At 35.7% G+C, this 21,032-nt stretch overlaps 3 protein-coding genes across 3 annotated transcripts; 1 reads left to right on the plus strand and 2 right to left on the minus strand.

Annotated features, from left to right (window-relative positions):
* Nucleotides 1-6,900: 6,900 nt before the first annotated feature.
* On the minus strand, nt 6,901-9,723 carry LOC132170527 (plant UBX domain-containing protein 4). Its single transcript, XM_059581535.2, has 4 exons — nt 9,514-9,723; nt 8,379-8,664; nt 7,902-7,997; nt 6,901-7,456 (listed from the first exon to the last, which is right to left on the minus strand). The coding sequence occupies exons 1-4, from the start codon at nt 9,657-9,659 to the stop codon at nt 7,076-7,078; spliced, it is 909 nt and encodes a 302-aa protein (XP_059437518.1). The 5' UTR covers nt 9,660-9,723; the 3' UTR covers nt 6,901-7,075.
* A 776-nt stretch (nt 9,724-10,499) lies between these two features.
* On the plus strand, nt 10,500-12,636 carry LOC132170833 (uncharacterized protein At4g22160). Its single transcript, XM_059581954.2, has 3 exons — nt 10,500-10,620; nt 11,911-12,414; nt 12,493-12,636. The coding sequence occupies exons 2-3, from the start codon at nt 11,960-11,962 to the stop codon at nt 12,539-12,541; spliced, it is 504 nt and encodes a 167-aa protein (XP_059437937.1). The 5' UTR covers nt 10,500-10,620; nt 11,911-11,959; the 3' UTR covers nt 12,542-12,636.
* Nucleotides 12,637-13,101: 465 nt separating this feature from the next.
* Nucleotides 13,102-19,226, minus strand: LOC132170618 (P-loop containing nucleoside triphosphate hydrolases superfamily protein). The gene is made up of 14 exons (XM_059581656.2): nt 19,002-19,226; nt 18,679-18,824; nt 18,344-18,505; nt 17,774-17,904; nt 17,377-17,521; nt 16,968-17,239; nt 16,276-16,400; nt 15,600-15,643; nt 14,969-15,100; nt 14,712-14,789; nt 14,389-14,471; nt 14,173-14,295; nt 13,829-13,889; nt 13,102-13,549 (listed from the first exon to the last, which is right to left on the minus strand). The coding sequence occupies exons 1-14, from the start codon at nt 19,123-19,125 to the stop codon at nt 13,379-13,381; spliced, it is 1,797 nt and encodes a 598-aa protein (XP_059437639.2). The 5' UTR covers nt 19,126-19,226; the 3' UTR covers nt 13,102-13,378.
* Nucleotides 19,227-21,032: the final 1,806 nt, after the last annotated feature.

Raw genomic sequence — 21,032 nt, forward strand, 5'->3', positions numbered from 1 at the left:
TAGGGCTCTAGTCTCTCTAATGACTAAATAGCTCCACTCCTGTGAAAACTCGTGGGGAACAGCTCCAATAACTGGTGAACAAATTGCTCCTTCTCCATTGTCCCCCCTACTTCTACTGTACCTAAATACTCCTACAATTAGCAAAATTAATATAGTATGCATGTAACTACTCTTATATATATATGGCTTTACGTACAGTACCCCCAAAGTATTTGTATGAAGAATGAGAGAGAGAGACAGAGGTGTGTCTTCTATCTGTATTCGCACCCGTATATACTAGGAGGTCGGTAGAGGAATCTCTCCTTCCTAGTACGCAGCAGATATGTCGCAGTGACTGAGCACTTGCTGTAATTATGCGTTTGTCTTTTCTCTTTAACACTATATAATCCAAGCATTAGATACAAGATACGCGATGGTATTTTTGGGTTGCAATCATTTTACAATTTTTTTTTTTTTTAATATGTCCACAAAATACGAGAAAAATATAATAAGAAAATTTGAACTAACGATCTTCACACCCAACCAATTAAGCTACTTATAATTAGTATAATATGATTGTCTACATTTTAATAATTAATATAATAAATATTACATAGATTAGCACGTTTGATAACTCAATTTGTAAATATGATAACTGTTATATGAACTATCACATGACAACCCCCATTTTAGTAAATGACGTAATAACAAAAAAAATTATAATAAAAACTATAATACATCTTAGACTCTTGAACTAAACCAAGCATTGGATACAATGAATTTGGCTTAGATGCCATAATGCAATTTAATTCCAAGTATTTTATGAGAATAAAAAACTACCGTATACATGTAGTTTTTTTCCGACACCTAAGCTAAATATAAAGTACTACAGTTTTTACTATAACCATCTTATAAATTCATGTGCCCGTCTATGCTTTATGAAATTGAATATTATTTGACAGTACTGCAACGTTAGTTTTACAAACATAACAAATGTCATGAAAATTACTACTTGATTATAACCTTCACGTAATAAATATCATATCAGTACACAAGAGAACAGTTTTGGACTAAAGCTGTAGATTCCTTAAACACGAGCATTTATTTATTTTTAAATGCTGAAGGGGGGAAAGCAGGAGCATATTTAATGACATGATCTTCTTACTCCTACTTTTTTCACTCGATCGGGAATCATATATTTGGTTTAACTGGAAGTTGTTAATCAGTACCGTATCTCGTATAATTGGTGCAACTTGCTGGACTTTGTAGCATTTACACGTGACAAAGACAATAACCTTATCATTGTGACATTATGTTCTATGAAGCATCTTACATTTTGATTCAAGTGTGCACTCGATTGAAAATGCTTATTATGGACCAGCTATTATGTTAATTTTGGGGAATCAATGATCAATTTACCACGATCGGTCGTGGCTTTCTTTTTTTGCTTTTTTAACTGTAAATAGCTTAACAATTATTAAAAAGCAATATAATTATTCTAAAATGGTGATATGATTCATGACGCCAAGGACCCTATAATTCTTAGAAGAATAATGATATATACATTTTCACTTTTTTACACTTCTGGCTTTTTAAAATTATTATTAAATTTGAAATGAATCTTTATTGAATTTTAATTCAACGCTATGATTTTAATTTTTTTTTTCTTTATTGAATTTGTGATTTATAGGGACATCAAGGTCCCTATAATCCTTTTTTTTTAGTATATATAGGCTTAACTTATTATTCGTATTTGATAGCAGATATTATCCTTCCAATAAATGGGTTTTAAATCTCAATCATAATTTTCCATACACAATTAATCAAACCCTTTAAAATCGAGTAATATTATTTAGTATAGTATTATACGATTGTCATGCATACAACTGGTCAAATAATGTAACAATGAAAATTAGTTTTTGATTTTTTTTGTTTACATATACTGTTGATCCAATAAATAATATTAATCTTTAAATTATAGAGATTCATATTCCCAACTCATGATTAATTGCAGAGCTTGGGTTAGTAGAGTTTTATGAGATAAGGATAACACTTTCTCCCCAAAAAACTCTCCCTTTGTTGATTCCTATTTCCTGCTATGCATGTGCACGCCAAGTGTCATCACCTATTTTGGTTTCATCTGGTAGATCTAGGAGTCCTTTACTCCTGCTTCTCTGGCTCTCTTATAGTATAACCTTTTTGGTGCAAAGAAATTGGAGATTTAAATCCCAACCACAAAATACACCATCCTCCTTTGTGAAGTCAGGCTGAAACTAGCAACTTTTTGGTGTTTTGAGCACCACCCTCAACTTTGATCACCATAGATCACTACAACCAAAATGACTAACACGCTTCCTCCAACACAAGAATCTTATCCAGGGGCCAGGGGCTGTGAAAAAGGACCTGTAAAATCTTCTTGTTTATTTTATGTTTCTTGTTGTACTTCTTGTTTCAACTCATTAAGAAAAAGAAAAAGAAACGTAGAGTGTTAGGGTTTGGTGGGAGTGAGATAGAGTGTGAGAGAGAGAGAGAGAATACGCGAATCCGTCGAATAGCGTAAGAATAAAAGCAAAGTGAGAAAGTTGAGAGACGTCACTGGTGGTGTTCATGTGTGAAGGTGAGGTGGGTGGAGGTGGAGCTAGAGGAAGCCTAAAAAAACCCTAAGCAAAGCTTTTTCTGTTTCACTTTACGTCATGTCCATAGCAGTGTGCGTGGCATGATAGAATCATACAATACAAGACAGGTGCTATTTTTACGACGGAAATTAACAAGATTTACTTATTTCAAAAAGTGTTAATCCTATTATAGAACAGAGTTCGAAATTATTGCATTACTTCTTCATCTAAACCTTTCATGATTAATACATCTCATGCACGCTAATATTAAATGAACACTTTTCAAAAGTCTAAACTTGTTTATCTTTCACTTTATCAACTTATTAGTGTAAAGTAAATCCCCTTTTAATGTAAATCATTTTGTTTGCAACCACAGCCCACACCTACTTTGGCCTTCAATTACAAATAAACAAGGATGAAAGACAAGTAGAGAGGGAGAGAGAGAGAGAGAGAGAGAATTAAGCAAGCAATAGGCATACCTTTTATGCCTTGCAGTTAAAAGGTTTTGCATCTCCCTCCCTAGGGAATGTATTTTTAGGGATATAAAATTTATTATTATTATTATTATTATTATTATTTTGGCTTATCTCTGTTTAAGAATGCATTTCAGGTTTAATATAATATAAAAACGTGTTAAATAAAATAACATTAAAATATAAATATGTGAATCTATGTGGTTAAACGTGACGTAGATAATAATCACAAGAACAAATGTTTGATATAATATTCAGTCAAAATATATCTTTAATTTTTTTTTATTAAAATGAATTTTATTTTTAAAGAAACTTTGCATATTTACCTTCCTATTAAATAATAGTCCTCTCTTCCTAAGCATTATCTAATTTGTAATCTTATGTAACGAAAAAAAAAAGGTTATTTGATGTAAATTAGAGTGTGTTAAGTGAGTAATGTTACAAGTCCCTCTTCAGTCTCTCTAATAATGACATGGCTATTAAAATTATAATTGGGCTTGTGATTGGTCATTATTAGATTTTGATCAAATTGTGATTTTAATAGACACATCATTCTTGAAGGGACTCAAGAGAGACACAAGAGGGACTTTTAAAATTACTCGTGTTAAGTCTCTTATAAAGTGATATGACATTTTATCAAGTTAGTCACTAAATAATCAAATTTACCTGTCAAATTTTATTGCTTAATTTTTTAAACATTGAGATTTTGCTAAATGTTATTTGGGTGCAAAGTGTGTGTGAGAATTTTGCACCTCTTATTTATTTATTTATTATTAAGAGTCTGTTTGGAATTGAATTTGAGAAATAGAGTTTAAGTCAAAAAGAGCTTTTGGGCAAAACTTTTATTTTTAAGCTTTTGCCAAAATTGTTTTTTTGACAATTTTTAGGTTTTTTGGACCCTTAAAAGCGCTTTTAATTTTTTTACTAAACGAGTATTTTTTTTTTTTTCAAATTGACTTTTTGGGTGTTAAAACACTTTTAAGCATCTCAAACGCAATCTCAAATAAACCCTAAGTGTATTGTGTTTTGGAGTTTAATTATTAATGTTTTGTTTTGAAAAAAAAAAAAAAGAAAAAACTTTATCAAATAAAGCCGATACCCTCGGCCAAAGAGAGAAAGAAAAAACTCCATGAAATGCAAATCCGTGTGAAGCGGCCTCCAGCGCCGTTTGCTCTTTTCAAAGACACTATTCAATGACAGAAACCTAAGACATATGAGCCCACTTTCATTAAAGACTAAAATCCAAGCATGATTTTACATTATGGCAGATTAAGACCAACATGCTTTTATTTATTTTTAAATTTTTGGAAGGGTGGTAACAATCTCGTGAAGTTGATTTGTAGGGGGCGGCAAACCATAAATTAAGAATTTAGATCTTCTTTAGTTCAATAAATTAGAGAGGAGCCAATCCTCCCGCATCAGCTCCTCTTTCGTTCATTTGGGGCGAAAAAAAAAAAAGAAGTATACTATAGTGCAATATTATTTTCATATTTGGTCCATATTTAATAACTTGTTAGATGGGAAGAGAGGATTGAATTTTAAATTTTAAATTTGAATCCTCCCTTTTATGTGATTGTTCATCTGTTACGTCACTAAAAATGGGCTAAATGTGAACATTATATTGAGCTGATGCGGGAGCCAATCCTCCCACATCAACTCCTCTTCGGTTTATTTGGGGCCAAAAAAAAAAGTATGCTATAGTGTAATAAAAATACAATTTTTGACTCATAAAAGTCTTAGGTGGCAAGAAGTCACATGCCCATCAGTGGGTGGGGCTATAACAACTACAGATGGAGTTATGGTCTCTTGCCACCTGGAACTTTTATGGGTCAAAAATATTTTTTTTATTGCACTAAAGCATTTCTCCGAAAAAAATACATAATTTGCATTTTAATACATCTATGTTAAGTTGGCATGCTCTATTTATTATCGTGTTTTTTTTTTTTTGAAGTAAAAGTTAATGAAGCATGCCAACTCAACAAAAATATGGATACCCAAAAAAAAAAAAAAAAAAAAAAAAAAAAAAAAGATTTATCTTGTTAAAATATTTGTGCTCCAAAAAATGCATCCTTCTTGTGTTGTGTGTTTTTGTTGTTTTTTATTTGTCGTAATACTCCAACCAATCAATCATGTGGGTGGGGGCTGTATGGTGAAAAGAGATTAGATTTAAAGATGGGTGTGGAGTGGGAGTAAAAAACAAACTAAAAATATAGACAGAATGGGATGATCTCTCTTCAAAGATATGGATGACATTTCTTTTGGCGTAGGCCAAGAAATGAATGATTATTCCATACTTTTTACTAATGGACAGCTAACAGATCGGCAATTTGGCACCGTTGACTCGTACTTGATTTCCTTACGGCTTTAGGGAGGCAAGCATTCTTATTAATTAGTGCTATAAAACACCAGGATAATCATTTGATCACCTTCAATGATTTTGACAGCCAAACCACGCCCAATACTAAATTATTATTTAATTTTTTTCCAACCAATTTTGTTCATCTAATTAAATTTTAATTTTAATTCAAAACCAATTAACCTTATATATAGAGATAATGGATAGAGATTAGAGAATACAATAGAAGATATTTTGAAAACCAATTCCACCTTCGAAGCTGGATCAAGGATGCATGCATCATGCTAGCTTAAATGTTTCTTATTGCTCAGAAATAAAAATAAATAAATAAATAAATAAATTATAGCTTATCGTTTATTCTCGATGATCAAGGACTCCCTTGTCCTATCCAGATATTGTTTTTTATTGAACTCATTATCATGTAATTCGGTCAATTTTATAGAGAAAAGTAAATGTGACAGGTGAAACTATCAAAATTATGTGCGATTCGAACAAGTAATTGCATAAGATATTTGTTAATTACCAATGCTTGTAATTGGCATATGGTGAGGGTTTGATGTGCTGTCATTTTGATGCGTGGCTAACACATGAAAGTGAAGGGCCCCCAGTCGACCAAACCCTAATGAAAAAATTCTTCATGGTGGCAGGATTGATGACTCTTTTGGCCAACAACACATGGCTTTTTCTTGTCAAATCGAAGCCACTATGAATGGAGGTAAACTGTTCTGCCAAGTGAGATGCCTCATTAACCTTTTCCAAAGATTATCAGAGAGAGAGAGAGAGCATTAAGCCATGCGACCATGACCATGACCCTTATGAGGTCCAACATCGCATTTTAAACTTAACATGGCATGTTTAGTGTACAATTTAAATTCAAAAGATGTGATTTAAAGAGGTAATTTTAAAAATGCAGTTAAACATTTGAATAATTCTATTTATCACCTCATTATCTTTCTTTTATCCTCAAAGTTGATGTGATATGGTCCTTCAACAAAAAAACCAATCTTCATTTTTATTCTCTAAAGTTAATGTGACTTTAAAAATTACTACTAAATCAAAATTTAATAGCAATTCATCAAGAATTCAATGGTAATTTCAAAGTTACTAATTTCAAAGTATATAACTTAAAAACGCAATTAAATATTTTATAAAATTGTGATTTAGTCTTTAAAATTGTACTTATAACCAACCTGAGGTGGGAAGAACCCTAAATCTGATCCGTGCTGGCTTCAGGCAGAATTTAGAAGGTAGTGTGATCCATTAATTCAAAGAACTTAATTTACACCTCTACATGAAGCTGGACTACTCTTTACTTCCTGTTGTTCCACTTTCCCATCATTTTCTTATTTACGCTTGCATTCATATTACCTATTTACAATCCCAAATCACACTAGTTTCTAGAAAGCATTTTGGCTGAACTAAATAACTGATAAAAATAATGCAAAAAAAAAAGTGGGGGAGGGGGGAAGGCGTCACAATAAGAATTTGATCTTTAATTGTCAACAAAAAACACAGCCTTAAAAAAATTATTTCACATCATTTATCCACTCCTGAAAACACATTCTGGGTCTTAAGTAGATAGAACTGGTTTACTTCTTCAGTACAGTACCAATTATGTCATGTCCAGAGTGCAAAGTTCTGGGCGCAGCTAGCTAGAATTTCTGCATAACAACTGAATTGGCAAGACCTGACTGCTCAATCGTTTGAGCTGCATCACTAAGAAGCTTGGGAGGGAACCCCATCATCTGAAGATGATAATTTCTTGCACCACCAGGCCTAGATGCATCAATGAAGGAGCGAATGTCATTGATAGTATGGTGGTAATTAAAATGTGCTATCAGGCGGGTCCCATCAGCCAATCTAAGCTGAATGGAGGTTGATGGTAATGTTTCATCCACAACCAGGCCCATGGAAGCTGTTGGAGCAGAGTTGAGAGAAGTGGAAACAACAGTTGGCTCGGCTGCCACTGGAGTAGAGCTGCTACCTAGCGTTCTTCCCACACCCTGAAATGGAACATGGCGCTTCTCTGGTTCCTGCAAGAAAGGAAATATGGCATGCTGGTAAATTTCGTATCCTCGACTGGACTTTTTTTTTTTTTTTTTTTAAATGATATGGAACTGCACAAAGGCAGGGCCCTTTGGACCCACTCCTAAGCAGTACACCCCGGATATACGACCCCACCCACCAGATCCATGAATTAGGTAATTCAGGAGAACTCCTAGTGTGGAATCGAACCCAAGATGTCCGGCTCATCCCAAGCCCACATTTGATCACATATGAGAGCACATAGATGCATTAACAGATACACTATGACTTCATAATTGTAATACCCTGACTGGGTTTACATTTCAATAATCATTGAGTGATTGTTTTACATAATTCTACAAGTTAAGACCGACAACATGTATTGACCCTAGTCCCATATCATGATATATAGGAAAGCAATGCAACAGATTAAACATTAAAGAGAGTACTCACAGGGCAGTTCTCATTTCTCCTTATCAGATTGACATGAACTGAGGACCTCCTATCTGCAGGTTCAAGCTCTTTTGGGCACTCGGACTTTCTGATACTCTGCATTGAGATGTAACACAATCATTAACACAACACGAACACTGATGGTACTATGAAAAAGAGTGGGAGAAACCCAGCACTGATGAACTTGTAATTGGTTAACAGTCAATGAACAGGAAAGAAAGTACAATGTAATAAACAATCAATCTGCGTGATCATAACCAAAGTCATCCACATTAACTCACGAAGAAGATGGGAAAGATACAGACTGAATGCAACATCTAAGCCTGCAAGACATTTTCTTTTTCTCGTACAACTAACAAATGCCACAAAAATAAACCAAAGCCATCAACCTCAACGAGAAATTCTTTTGTTCATTTTCTGTTTCTTCTTCCTGCTCCTTTATTTTTTAAAAGGATTCAAAGCCATTATGGCTATTACCTCTAAGAAAGCCGCATTTTCAGGATCGTCCAACCTCCTCAACTGGCCGTCATTTACAGTGAAACCATTACTCCAGAAAACAATGTTGTGAACAACACTCTCAGGCTGCTGAGGAGCAGCTTGTACAGTTTCCCCAGAAAGTAATCTACCAGTTCCTGTAAAGCTGCTTGAGCTTGAAGAGGGACCAAGTTGTTCAATAGGCCCTTCAACTGCACCCAGTTGCCTTGCTTGATTAAATATCGCATCCACATCATTTGCCTTATTAGGATCTTGGACGAGCATTCCACTGCAATTATTAATACTACAGATCTTAGCCATATCATAAGCACTTCTAACAGTAACACAACTCCATAAATGGTAAAAATTAGTATATATTTGAGGATCATGCTTGATTACAATTTCTAAATCAATCATGTAAAATATAGCCAATATTGGTTAAGAATTCGGTGCAACCATTACACCTCACGATTTCAGCATCTGTTGTGATTATACGGAAAACATTCTCCCAAATCAAGGGTTTCAGATCTTTCATGCCTTTCTGAACTCTGATAATTTTTAATTTTCAAAATTCTAGCACATTGTGATTAAACAACACTAAGCAAGGTTCAGTGACTCCAGTCGGAATTCTAGGAAATATCGTAAAAATGAAGACAGCAGTTGAAAGTGTGGCAAAAGGGCAAAGATATGTGTCTTTGATCTTGTCCAGGCGTGTTAGGGAAACAAAGGAAAACGCATCACATATCCCACTGTGATTGGTCTCTTTCATAAGCAAATCTTAATCAGAGTCCTTAATGAATTCTAATTATACATATTGCTTCTCAAGCACATCCCTAATGTAAACAATCATCACTTCCTTATTTGTTAAATTTTTGAAAGTTAAGCATTCATTCTTTGACTGCATCAATATTTTCTAAACCACAAATTTTCAGTTCAATATTCTCGGTAACCAAACACACCAACAGAACATCTAAACAGACCTACTTGGGCAGCTAATAAAGCTCCAATACAGTGAAATGAAGTAGAATAATCATTCTCCAGAGGAACAAAAGATCAAATTTGAAAAAAGGAGCTGAAAATTCGATTTAAATAGGGATTTAAAAAAGTGGAATAGAAAACTAGGGTTTAGAGAAGAGACCTCTTCTCACCACCAGTGTAGTACTCTTGGGGGCTATCGGAGTCGCTGTCCGAATCGGCGGACGGCCGGTTCAGATCGGAGAGCGTGCGTATACCGCCGGCTCGACTGCTCGAGGGCTTCGAAGGCTTCTTGTCGCGTGATGCCATTGATTTCTGCGATTTCGATAGAGAAAGACACAAAGAAAAAGAGAGTCGGTTTAGTTTTGTTCCTTTGGGTTATATTGTAATGTGAACTCACGCTCTTCTGAAGCGCGTAAACCAATGAATGAGCCCCTTCTTAAATAAATTGTACTCATCTTTTGAGATGACCATTTGTATTGACGTGTCATGATTGAATTGAATCAAGATCGGAGTATAAAATCATTAGTTGCTCTAATTTGAGTTTAAATTGTATCAAAATATAAATATAAATTTGATTTATTTAATTAAATAGATCAAATTTATCAATAAATAATCTAAAAAATTATAAACACTACTACTCATCACCTAAAGCGCGCCATTTTGGTACATAATGGCGGTTTCTCTTACTAAATTTAGATAAAAGCTTAAAAATTTTTACTCAAATGAATTTCTTCGATATTCTTAAACTACCATCTAAGAGCATTCCCAATGGAAGAGCCATATTTTTATGTAAAATAGCTCTTCAAAACTCACTTTTATCTAGTTTAGCTAAGCCATTTTTAAGTGTCTCTACATCCGATTAGTTATATTTCTAAAAAAAAGGTGGGAAAAGATTTGGGAAAAAGATAAAGTAGGAGAGAGAAACACTAAAAAATAAAATGGCTCCCTTAAAAAGTGCTGCTACATTTAACTTTTTTTTTAGCTCTTCTAATCAAATATCTATTTTACATATATTTTTGGCTCATCCAATGTGGGAGGTTTTTTGAATATTTGAAGAGCTATTCTAGATAAAAGTAACATTTGGCTCTTCCATTGGGAATGCTCTAAGCTACAATAATACCCTATAATTCGATGATTGTAAGCACTAAAAAAGTCTCTCTTTCTCCCTCTTCCTTTTCTCTTTTGCGACAAGCTTTTAAATATCCCCTCTCCATCGTCCGTCGACAGTGTCATCCAACCTCGTCTCTTCCTTCTCTCAGCTCCTGAGGTTAGTTTTACATGTGTTTCTTTTATTTGGTGATTTTTGTTTCTATCAGTCGCTGATTTTCATCTTTCCTAAACGTTGTTCTCTGAATCCTTTTTCTTTAATGGTAATGAGTGGCTTTGAATCTTGATACCTTGTGTTTCTTGAGGGTTTGAATTTGGGAATCTTCTTGGTGGGTTTAAGGGTGGAAAAATTTTAGCAACTTTTTGGGTTTGTCTGTGAACAGCTGGGTGGTTTTTGGGGGCAGAAGATTAGAGGGGTTGACCTAATTTAGGTGTCTGGTAGGGGGATTTCTTTTGGGGCTGTGGCCTGTGGGATTAGATTTTGGTCATTTTTAGAAAGTGGGTATGTGTTAATGGAGTGGTTTTAGGTTTTTGATGGGTTTTGGACTTGGTTTTTGAAGGCATATGCGTGGTTCTCTTAAATCTACTGGTAGATTTGGGGCAGTTTTGCTGGAAAATTTAGTGGGATTCTGCAAATTCAAGTGCTGTTTCCTTGTGATTTTTGTTTGTGTAGTTTGTCTGTAGCTGGTTCTTGGTGGGGGTTATTGGGTGTTATTGGTTGGTTTTATTTAGTTTGTCTTAGTTTTACATTCCAAGTTGTGATTTTGATGGAATTTGTAGATTTGAGGTAGATTTCCCTTTTTCAAATGTGGGAATTTTACTACTCGGGAAGGTTGTTGCAAATAAGAACCTCTGCTGTTTAATGGCAAAGTATTCCAATTAGTTGGTTCACCACTCCTGGAAATGCTTCCGAACAGCTTCACATGATCTATTCTTAGCAGTATGCTATAGGACCCGACTTTCCAGTCTGTTGTTCTACTCGAAGTCTACAAAATCAGGATTATTTTCGCAAATTCCTTTATAAAAACTGCTATGCTAAAAAAATATTTGTAATCAGCAAATTCCAGATGAGCTCCCAGGTTGTAAATTAAGTTTCAGTAGTTGTAAATTAGGGAAAGAGGAAGTAGGGCAACGATTGAAATGGTTTAGCCACTCCCACCCAACCATTGGAATGGTGGAACTACAGTCTATACCCCGTGGCCGAAAAGGTGGTTAAGCCATCCTACAATGCAATCAATTCCTTATCTCTCTTGTGTGATGACATCTTGAGCTGTTCACTTAAAATGAATGGACAATACCATAATTGCATTACTCACAAAAAAAAAAAATAATAAATTAAATACCATAACTGTACTCTTTCCAATAACCAACTTAAGCATGTCCATACCGTAATTTTGTCCATTTCTTAAAACTATAGTTGAGTAAGGAATTAAAATAACTTTACCAACAGGCTAGTGGTGCTTGTTAAGCTTCTCTTGGACAAAGGGAAGCATTGGGCAATGGAAGACCAGACTGGTCGAACAGGAGCCAACCGTGGCGTAGGAAACGCTGAGAGCCGTTTAAAATATGCTGTTGATGCAGGATTCTTATCAGGCGCTCACCCGAACGCCCCTGACCTTGATGACGAAGAATCCAACCAACCTGCAAGCTCTGACTCAGAGAGCTGCGACTCAGTTGGTGAGTCTGAGCCGCCGCACGGGTTGGCCAATTTGGCGGCGAGCTTCCGAGTCTTCTCCGAGTCGTTGTTGAGGATGGAGCGAGCGCAGCTAGAGATGGCCAAGGCGAGGGAGGCTTCGCGATTGGAAGCAGAGAAGCGGCGTGTTGAGTTGGAGGCCGAGTTAACTCGGATGCTGCTGCAGACTCAGCTGCAGATTGCCTCGTTTGTCTCACGCCAGAGTCCAAGTCGGAAGCGGAAGCGCGCCGAAGAAAATGAGTCACCAACGATATCTGAAAGGTGCAGTCCAAGAATCTCTTTCCTTGACTCGGCTGAGTCATTGGCTTATTTGACTTACTGAGTTGTTAATTATTGCAGGGAAGGAGCTTTGCTGTTTGGTTTAATCCAGTGCAATTTGCTGTTTTGAAGTTACTTGTGGCTCTAAATGCTGGGAAATTTTATGTAATGGTTTCCTTCTTCCTTTAGAAAATAATAATAAAAGTAGATCGCGTATTGGTGATACTCCATATTGCTTAAGAACCTTTTCATTTCATTTTAAGTGAAGTAAATCTCCAGATTAATTTCCCATACGTAATAGGGTATATATTACCATGAATATGGACAAAGTTTTCCTTCAAACTGGATTGAAGAAAGTTCCTTCAACCTAGTCTATACCCCATTTCAACATATTATTTTTTAATTAATTTATTATGGTTTTGCAATATCAGTATTTACCACCTAATACCCATCAGATTAATGGTGCACACTCATACATCCTTAGTTAGAGTAATGTTACACATACATTCTTAGGTGGCACTCGCTCTCACTATTGATTTAAGATAAATTATTATTGAATATTGATTCAATGATGAGAGTGAGAGTCACCTAAGGGTAAGAGAGTGTGAGCGAGAGTGAAAGAATAAGAGTAATATTATTCATATTTATTATACTTATATAAAATAATACAAAAAATTATTGTTGATAAACACCTAATGAATAAAATTCACTGCAAAAACATCAAAATTTTCCATGTACCCTCTATCTCCATCACAACACCGCCGTCCAATCCACCTTAATCAAAGGAAATCAGCATAAGCATGAAATAAGATCTTCATTTAATAGCTATTATATTATGTAAAATAATATAAAAATTTACAAAATTTACTGTTGATAAAACCTAATGCATAAAATTTACTGCAAAAATATCAAAGCTGTCTATGAACCCTCTCTCTCCATACAACACCACCGGTCCAATCCACCTTAATCAACATAAATCCAACTGAGGGTTCTTTCCGAGAGGACGAGAGTTTTGAACCTTTTGGTCTGCAATAATACTAAGTAAAGCCTTCCGCCGAGTCATGGCACTCTCTACGTATTCTTGCAGAGGAGGAAGACCCCCTTGTTCTGCATCTTTAGGAGCTTGTCCTCGAATTATCTATCAAATCATGGAGAGTTGTCAACAATAACATGGGATCAGGCGAAAGAAAGAAAAAATGGACTAATACTACTGAAAAGATTGATGTAATGTTTGTTAATATGTTTTGGGAAGTGTTTTTTGGTTTTTGGTTTGGAAACAAAAAATTTTATGATGTGACAAAATGTGAATACAGTTCTGAGAGTTTTATATTTTGGGTTGTTTGTTAATATTTTTGTTTTGAGAATAGAAGACAAAAGATGAAAAGAGAATTTTAACAAAATAGCTATATATCATTACCTTTGATGCCCACGATCGCTCAGCTTGTTGACATACATCTCTAATATCCCTTCCGGACATTCTGAAATGGCAAGGGCCAGAGAAAGTTGCAAGACAATTAACAATAACGCAAACACAAAATTATTCTATTTAGGTTTTCAAAAGTTGATGAACAATGCACACATAATGGTCAATTTCAATTTAAATAAATAATCAGTCAGGTCAAACTTCAAAAAGAGAAAAAGTAGTAAGAAGATAATTGAAAGTTGGGGTCAACTTAATTGAGCTAAATTGAACTGAAATAGAAGATAATTGGCATATTCCACATGTTTTCTAGAATGTGCCATAACCTGGGTCAAACTTACTCTTCTGTAACTCTTGCAAATTGATCCAATTCAGGTTTGGTTAGCTGCTTTGCATACTGAGCTGCTATTTCCTGACGATTTTGTTGATCAGGTAAGCCGAAAGTAATCATTGAATCAAACCGACTGAAACAACATGGATAAAATAAATGTTAGAACACATTCCCATCAATTCTTGGTACAATTGTCATCTACAGAGGAAAATGTGTGCCAACTTACCTAATTAAAGCAGGATCAAGGTCTTGCTTTCTATTTGTTGCAGCAATTACCACGACTTTTTTATCCTGTTCAAATCCATCAATCTGCGTGGAAAAACTAGATTAAAGGCAGAGCGATAACTGCAGAATATCCCAATTAGAACAGCCACTGATAGTAAATTCACAAGTGTATTAAAACACATAACATGACATGGGCATCCAGACCCTTTTCTGTAGAGTGTAAACCCTTTCTTTCAAGTCTACAATAAACAACTTTAATGTTAGAAAGACAAACTACACGGCTCATTTCCTGTATTGTAAAGCAACGGAAAAACCCAGTTTCACCTGTCGCAACAACACTGATAAGATTCTGCGTGTAGCTTCATGCATTTCACTATCACGAGCAATAGCAAAGGAATCAATCTGTGATAGGAAGCAATAGTATGTTTAATAGGAAATTAAACAGCTGCAACATGAGCATAAGATAAAGAAGATCACTAAGCATAAAAAAGAAAGGACAAGAATGATGACACACAGAATAATATAATCTATTGCAAAATATATAAGAAAGTCATTGTATAAGCAACAAAAGCTTCAGTTACCTCGTCAAGAAAAATGATAGCACCATTAGGGAGTTCATTGGCAAGCGAAAACACTTTGCCTAATAGACGTTCGCTTTCACCATAGTACTTTGACATGACAACCTCCAGTGGCACGTACATCAAAGGTACACCCTGTCAAGTAATGCACAAGCTCATTCTCAGATCATAAAAAATTCAAGTACAGAGACAGAAAACTTTTGGATCATCAAAAATTCAAGTACATAGACAGAAAACTAAGTGATTCCATTGATGGAGCGATGAATCAAAATCTTATACTATCCTACTTGAACTATTTTGAAGTTTGTGATTCATGCGCATCCAAATCCTGTCAATGTAAGTTAATATGCTCCAATTTATATGGCAGAGCAAGTTAATATGCTCCAATTTATATGGCAGACCAACAGGTAACGCAAGCATTTGACCCATGTGCAGTGCAAACCATATTAGCAGAATCTACTCGTACAACACCAAAAAATATAGTAGCAGTAATGTAAGGCTTTTAAACCATTGCATATACCTAGGTAAATAAAAGCAGCTGATTACAACTAAAGAGTATTTAAGAAAAATAAAAACAGTAAATTTCAATCCTAACATAAGAACTATTGAAATAGTATATAGCCCCCCCGCTCACCGCTTGATTAGCAATAACACGAGCACAAGATGTCTTCCCTGTACCTGAAATTCAAATTCATTATCAGTAAGCTTGTCTAACATCTTTTTTTTTTTTGATAAGTAATAAGCTTGTCTAACATCTAATATAAATTCTAGAATGAAAAACTTAATTACCTCAGGACAGTTCTCACTTTTCATATTCAGAAGGCAAGCAAAATAGTCCCAAGATATGCAATGCAGAATTTTGTTAAGATAAAAATGGGACTTCCTATCACCCCCCAACAAACAACACAAAAGCAGTTTGAATATTATACACAGACATGATACATTTGGAAAAAACATGCTAATAATCCCATGTTGCTAGGTGTTCAAACAATTTAGTCCCATTAAAAAAATATAGAGGAAAAATTTGGCTTGACAAGTTGGGAAGATTGCTTTTGCGCAATTAGTGGAAATGTGCCATCCATTAGATCCCATCTTTTAAAATGCTTAATGTTTTGTTTCCTTTGTGCATCACATCATCAATTGGACGCATTTGTGCCAAGTTCGACTTAGTTCTACGTATCAGCTAGAGACTTGCCTCAATAGTTTACAAAAATGATCAAGGAGGGGGGGAAATATTCTGCAAGTACTACATAAGTAAATGAATTCAAACATAACTAGACATCTAATTAGTCTGGGCTAAAAGGGCATACCTGGTGGACCTTCAAAGAGCACAGCTCGAGGCCTGTTTGACTCAAATTTACACCGAGTCCCACGAGCAATATCATCATATACTTCAGGACTATGCAGAGCCAACAGTATCGTGTCCTCTATCTCTCTACACAACCAACAATCAAAGATAGGTATACATAAGCACTTCTATACAGAGAAGCATGGATGCACCAATAATCAAACAAATGTAAAAGTACAAAAAGAAGAGACATAATATATAAACATGCTAAGACCAGAGAATACTAACCACAATGAGCAGTCTCCAGTAGAGATCATCGGAACAAGAAAAATGAATAACTAAACTACTTGACTTATGTAGTTTTACTGGCTCTTCAAATGGAGATAGTACAGGCTATACCTAGTCCTTGAACTAATGCACGTACAAGATTTAGTTAACATGCTTCGCATGGAATACCATGTTTGCCATATAATTCATTATGCAAACAAGCAGCCATATTCTGTTTCAAAACATTAGAAGCAAAAAACTTTTACAAAAGAAAGAGGCGAATATTTTTGCTGCTGATGCCTATTCCTAAACATAGGCCATGAGATCCCACCTCATTATCATTCTTATTGTGGTTAAAGTTTTCATAAGTTAACAAATAGAATAGTACACAAAATTCAAATGAAAATATAGCAACAATGGATGCAAAACACCCTAGTCCTTACATACCGTTTTTGCTGATCATATCCAGCAATATTGTCCCATGATATCTCACTGTTTGAGGAAAAATCACGGGCTTCATCAAGTCCATAAATTCTCACTCCCATGGACTCAAGACTAGCAACTGTTTTTTCTGCAGATGGCACCCTTGCAGTACCTTCCCTTGGTTTTCTTTCTAATGTCTTATTCTGTCCCAACTTCCCACCAGCTAATTCTAAAGCAGACACAAAAGCATCAAGCTCTTTGGGACTCAAGCTCCCCGGCTTTATGAATTCAATTTCCTGCAATTTATGCTAACTGATAAGAAAAATCTCCTAATTCACAAGTTTTTATTTGTGATAAATAAGATGCACTAAAAAGCAAAAATAAAAAATTCATGGGATAATGGATTCATCAACTAAAACAAATGAATACTAACAGCTTTTTCTGAGCTAATGAGTGATCCAAATATGAGGATGCATAAATTGCTGTCAACTGCGCTTATATTTTTTGAATTCCCCACATCCCCTTCAACTTCCATCTTTTTCTCTGGATGAGTAAGTGTGAGTTGCCAAGCAACTGAGCTGCAATAGCTCACAAACCAGAAAGCCTTATTTAGTACACTTCAAGTAATGCCCCTGACTAACATAGATACAATGACATAAATTAAGTGCAACATAAGGCGTAAGCACACAGTTGATTAGAATGGAAAGACAACTGAAGGATACTGAAACTCATTTTAAAAGATAATGACATAAATTAAGAGCAACATAAGGCAGAAGCTCACAGTTAATTAGGACAAAAAGACAACTGAACGACACTAAAAGTGACTTAACCTGTCCCAAGCACGCAACAACATATCTGAGCCACCACCCCGCTCTTCAACCTTCAGTCCAAGATGTGAAACAAGGTTTGTAATCAGTTGTGAAATTTCACATGCAGGAGGAATTTGGAATTTTATAGTGACCTGTAATGCAATATACGCTTCTGTCAAATATATTTTCTTCAAGTACAGAAGTACTCCCGTACTATGGATTTTAAATGAAAAGGAACTGCATTTGTAACTTAATTTTAAATTAAAGAAAAGAGTAAAGCAACCTCAAATAAAATCCAGACACAAATTTTCCTGGAATAACTAGAAATAGAAGTGGTAGAAGACGTTTTCAAAGAAACTGATCTTAGAGACGCAAGTTCATGGTTTTACCCTGTTATAACTACAAAAATATCAAATTTTGAATCTCATCATGCATTAGAAATATTTACACTGCACAAGGATAAAGAAACTATCAAGGCCCAAGATGTATCCCTATAGGCTAAATGAAATTACAAGTGAAGTAGTACCAATCAGAGGCCACTAAATGAACCATATTTAACACAGTAAATTCTAAAAAAGTGAATGCAACAACCTTTTGGCCCTTAACACCAACAGTAAAGCGGGGATAAGAACCACGTGCTATTCCTTTACTTCGAAGCAATTCTTCAATTTGCTGTCGTTCTTTCTTGGCAGTTTCCTCCAATTCTGCATACTTTGGAGAAGATTCTGACGGCAAAGGACAATTGACGGCAGCCTGGAGAAAGCCAAGTTCAAAGAATGCAGCTTCAACATAATAACCACTCACAAAGCACACACATTCCAAGTAACAACATGTGTGCGCACACAAACATAATTACTACTTTTTTTGTAAGAAAAAACCATAGATGACCAACATAGCATACACAAGAACAATCAATTTACACAAACCTCGTCGCCATCTGCACAGGCCATTTCTAGCACCCCGGCTCCAAACAAACCAGCCAAGACGGCTGGACATACAGAATAAGCATGGGGCACCGATCTTAGTGGCCGAACTTCAGATGCATTAGAATGACTCTGGTGCTCACCACACCCTGCACGGTTCATTACTAAACATAAATTTTTGCTTAATTATATAACAATAGGCATTAAAATTACACGGATGACACAATTAAAGCCAACCATTATTAACGCACATCACAACTATGCCTAAGAGAAACGTAACAGTGAAACAAAAATGATAATTGAAAATAAGAATTAGAGAAGCGTACGGTGGTAAAGGCAGCGAGGAAGGCCACGGGAGCGGGGAAGTGTAGGGGTCGGGATTAGGGCTTTGGGGGAGGGGACAGTACGCCATTCCCTAGCTGCTCTCACTAGTCGGCCCAGAACCGCCATGGCTGTGTGCGAGGTCAGTGTGATTTTTGATCTCTCTTTCTCTCTGTATGGGCGAGCGTGGCGCGGAAGGTGCCGCTCGGTGGGTCAAAGTTTTGGTAGCAAAGTAGTCCATCAAACAACCAACATGTATCAAAAACGTCACTTATTTTTTTATATTTTTATAACATCCCAATTCTTTTAACAAATAAAATAATAAAATAATTGTAAAAACAAAAAAAAAAAAAACCAACGCAAATTTTAAAAAATACAAAAAAACCAATAGGCGAATAAAAACCAAAAAAAAAAAAAAAATTGAAATAAATAAATAATTTGTCACTATAGTTGTCTTAAATTATAAATTACTTCATATCGTATGAAAGTAAATCAAAAGTTCTTAATTCCATCTCAAACATAAATAATTAGTCACTATAGTTGGCCTAAATCACAACCGTCATTAATTCCATCCCAAACACATTTTTCTCCGCTAATTTGGCGGATTTCTGTTCAAATGCATCCTAAGAGTTTAGGGGTGGGCGAAAATCCGTCCAATCTGCAAACCCGACCTGGCCAAATTTAGGTATTTTTGGTAGATATGAGTTAGATTTCTTCCAACTCGTGCGGGATGGGGGCGGTAATAGAATTTTTTGAGTAGCGGTTACCCGCCCCGCTGATACACATAAAGAAGAAAAAAAAAAAAAAAAAAAACCCTATTCCTCCTAAATTTCTATGTGCTCCCTCAGTTTCTCTCACGCCTCCATCTCCCTCAATTCTCTCAAGACTCTCATGCCTCCCTCTTACGTCTCCCAAACTCCCTCAGTTCTCTCTCAAGTCACGCCTCCCTCCCTCTCTGCCTCACTCTACGCTGGTCCCGCTCAACCGTGCTTAACATCCCACCGAAGCTCTGATCACAAGGTTTGTTTATTTCATTCTCTCTCTTCCGCTCTCTCTTTCATTCTCTCTCGGTCTCAGTCTCAGTCTTCACCATCGTCCTCTTGCTCGCTTTCGTTGCTCAGAAATTCGTGGAAAAGTGGGAAGCCAACGTTGTTTGGCTCTCTCTGTCTCAGCCATTGGGTGAAAAAAAAAAAAAGGGTTAAATACTAAATATCCTATTAGGGTTTCGTTGGTTTTGATAATAAACCAAATTAGTTCTTTGTCAGTTGACTTAACAGAAATCCACGTGGATCAATTAAATGTTGACACGTGGCACATACTTAATTTTTTTTAAAAAAAAATTAAAAAAATAAAAACACAAAAAAAATTGGGGGTGACTCTTGGCCATTTGGGGTGGCTCGGCCACCCACTTTGGCCATGGCCACCCCCATCTGGCCGGATGGGGGTGGCCGAGCCACCCCCTTAGGCCACCCCTTTGGTGCCCAAGGGGTGGCCGAAACCACCCCCAGTGGGTACTAGGGGTGTCTCAGCCACCCCCATGGAGCTTAAGGGGCCCCAATGGTGGTTGGGAGTGGTTTCGGCCACCCTCAAATGGCTAAGGAGCCAACCCCAATTTTTTTTTTTTTTTTGTAAATATATTTTTTAAATTTTTTTAAAAAATTAAGTATGTGCCACGTGTCAACATTTGATTAGTCCGCGTAGACTTCCATTAAGTCAACTAGAATGACTAATTTGATCTATTATCAAAATCACATGGACCTCTTATAATAAAAATCAAATCCTAGGGGGGACAAATAAAACAACAAAACCCCAAAGGATATTTAGTATTTAATCCAAAAATAAAACAATGAAAAACAGTTTATATGACAAATAAAAAAAAGGGAAATTATCATTTCTCCCATCAACTACCACCTACCATTTCGTTACCAAAAACTCCCCTCTGTCAATCAATGTCGTACATATGTCGTGAATAGTACAGTTGACCGTTAGACTTAACGGCCTTGACTGATGGAATGTAGGTCTTAATAACAAAATGG

Source organism: Corylus avellana, chromosome 1 (assembly GCF_965113065.1).
Source record: "Corylus avellana chromosome 1, dhCorAvel1.hap1.2, whole genome shotgun sequence".
NCBI classification, from domain to species: domain Eukaryota; kingdom Viridiplantae; phylum Streptophyta; class Magnoliopsida; order Fagales; family Betulaceae; genus Corylus; species Corylus avellana.

Coding starts and splice junctions, on each gene's coding strand:
- LOC132170527 (XM_059581535.2), bottom strand. CDS start 9,659: ATGGCATCACGCGACAAGAAGCCTTCGAAGCCCTCGAGCAGTCGAGCC. Junction 8,665..9,513: donor TACACTGGTGGTGAGAAGAG/GTCTCTTCTCTA, acceptor TAATAATTGCAG/TGGAATGCTCGTCCAAGATC. Junction 7,998..8,378: donor AAAATGCGGCTTTCTTAGAG/GTAATAGCCATA, acceptor ATCTCAATGCAG/AGTATCAGAAAGTCCGAGTG.
- LOC132170833 (XM_059581954.2), top strand. CDS start 11,960: ATGGAAGACCAGACTGGTCGAACAGGAGCCAACCGTGGCGTAGGAAAC. Junction 12,415..12,492: donor TCACCAACGATATCTGAAAG/GTGCAGTCCAAG, acceptor TAATTATTGCAG/GGAAGGAGCTTTGCTGTTTG.
- LOC132170618 (XM_059581656.2), bottom strand. CDS start 19,125: ATGGCGGTTCTGGGCCGACTAGTGAGAGCAGCTAGGGAATGGCGTACT. Junction 17,905..18,343: donor TTGGTGTTAAGGGCCAAAAG/GTTGTTGCATTC, acceptor ATTGCATTACAG/GTCACTATAAAATTCCAAAT. Junction 15,644..16,275: donor GCTCTTTGAAGGTCCACCAG/GTATGCCCTTTT, acceptor TTTGAATTTCAG/GTACAGGGAAGACATCTTGT.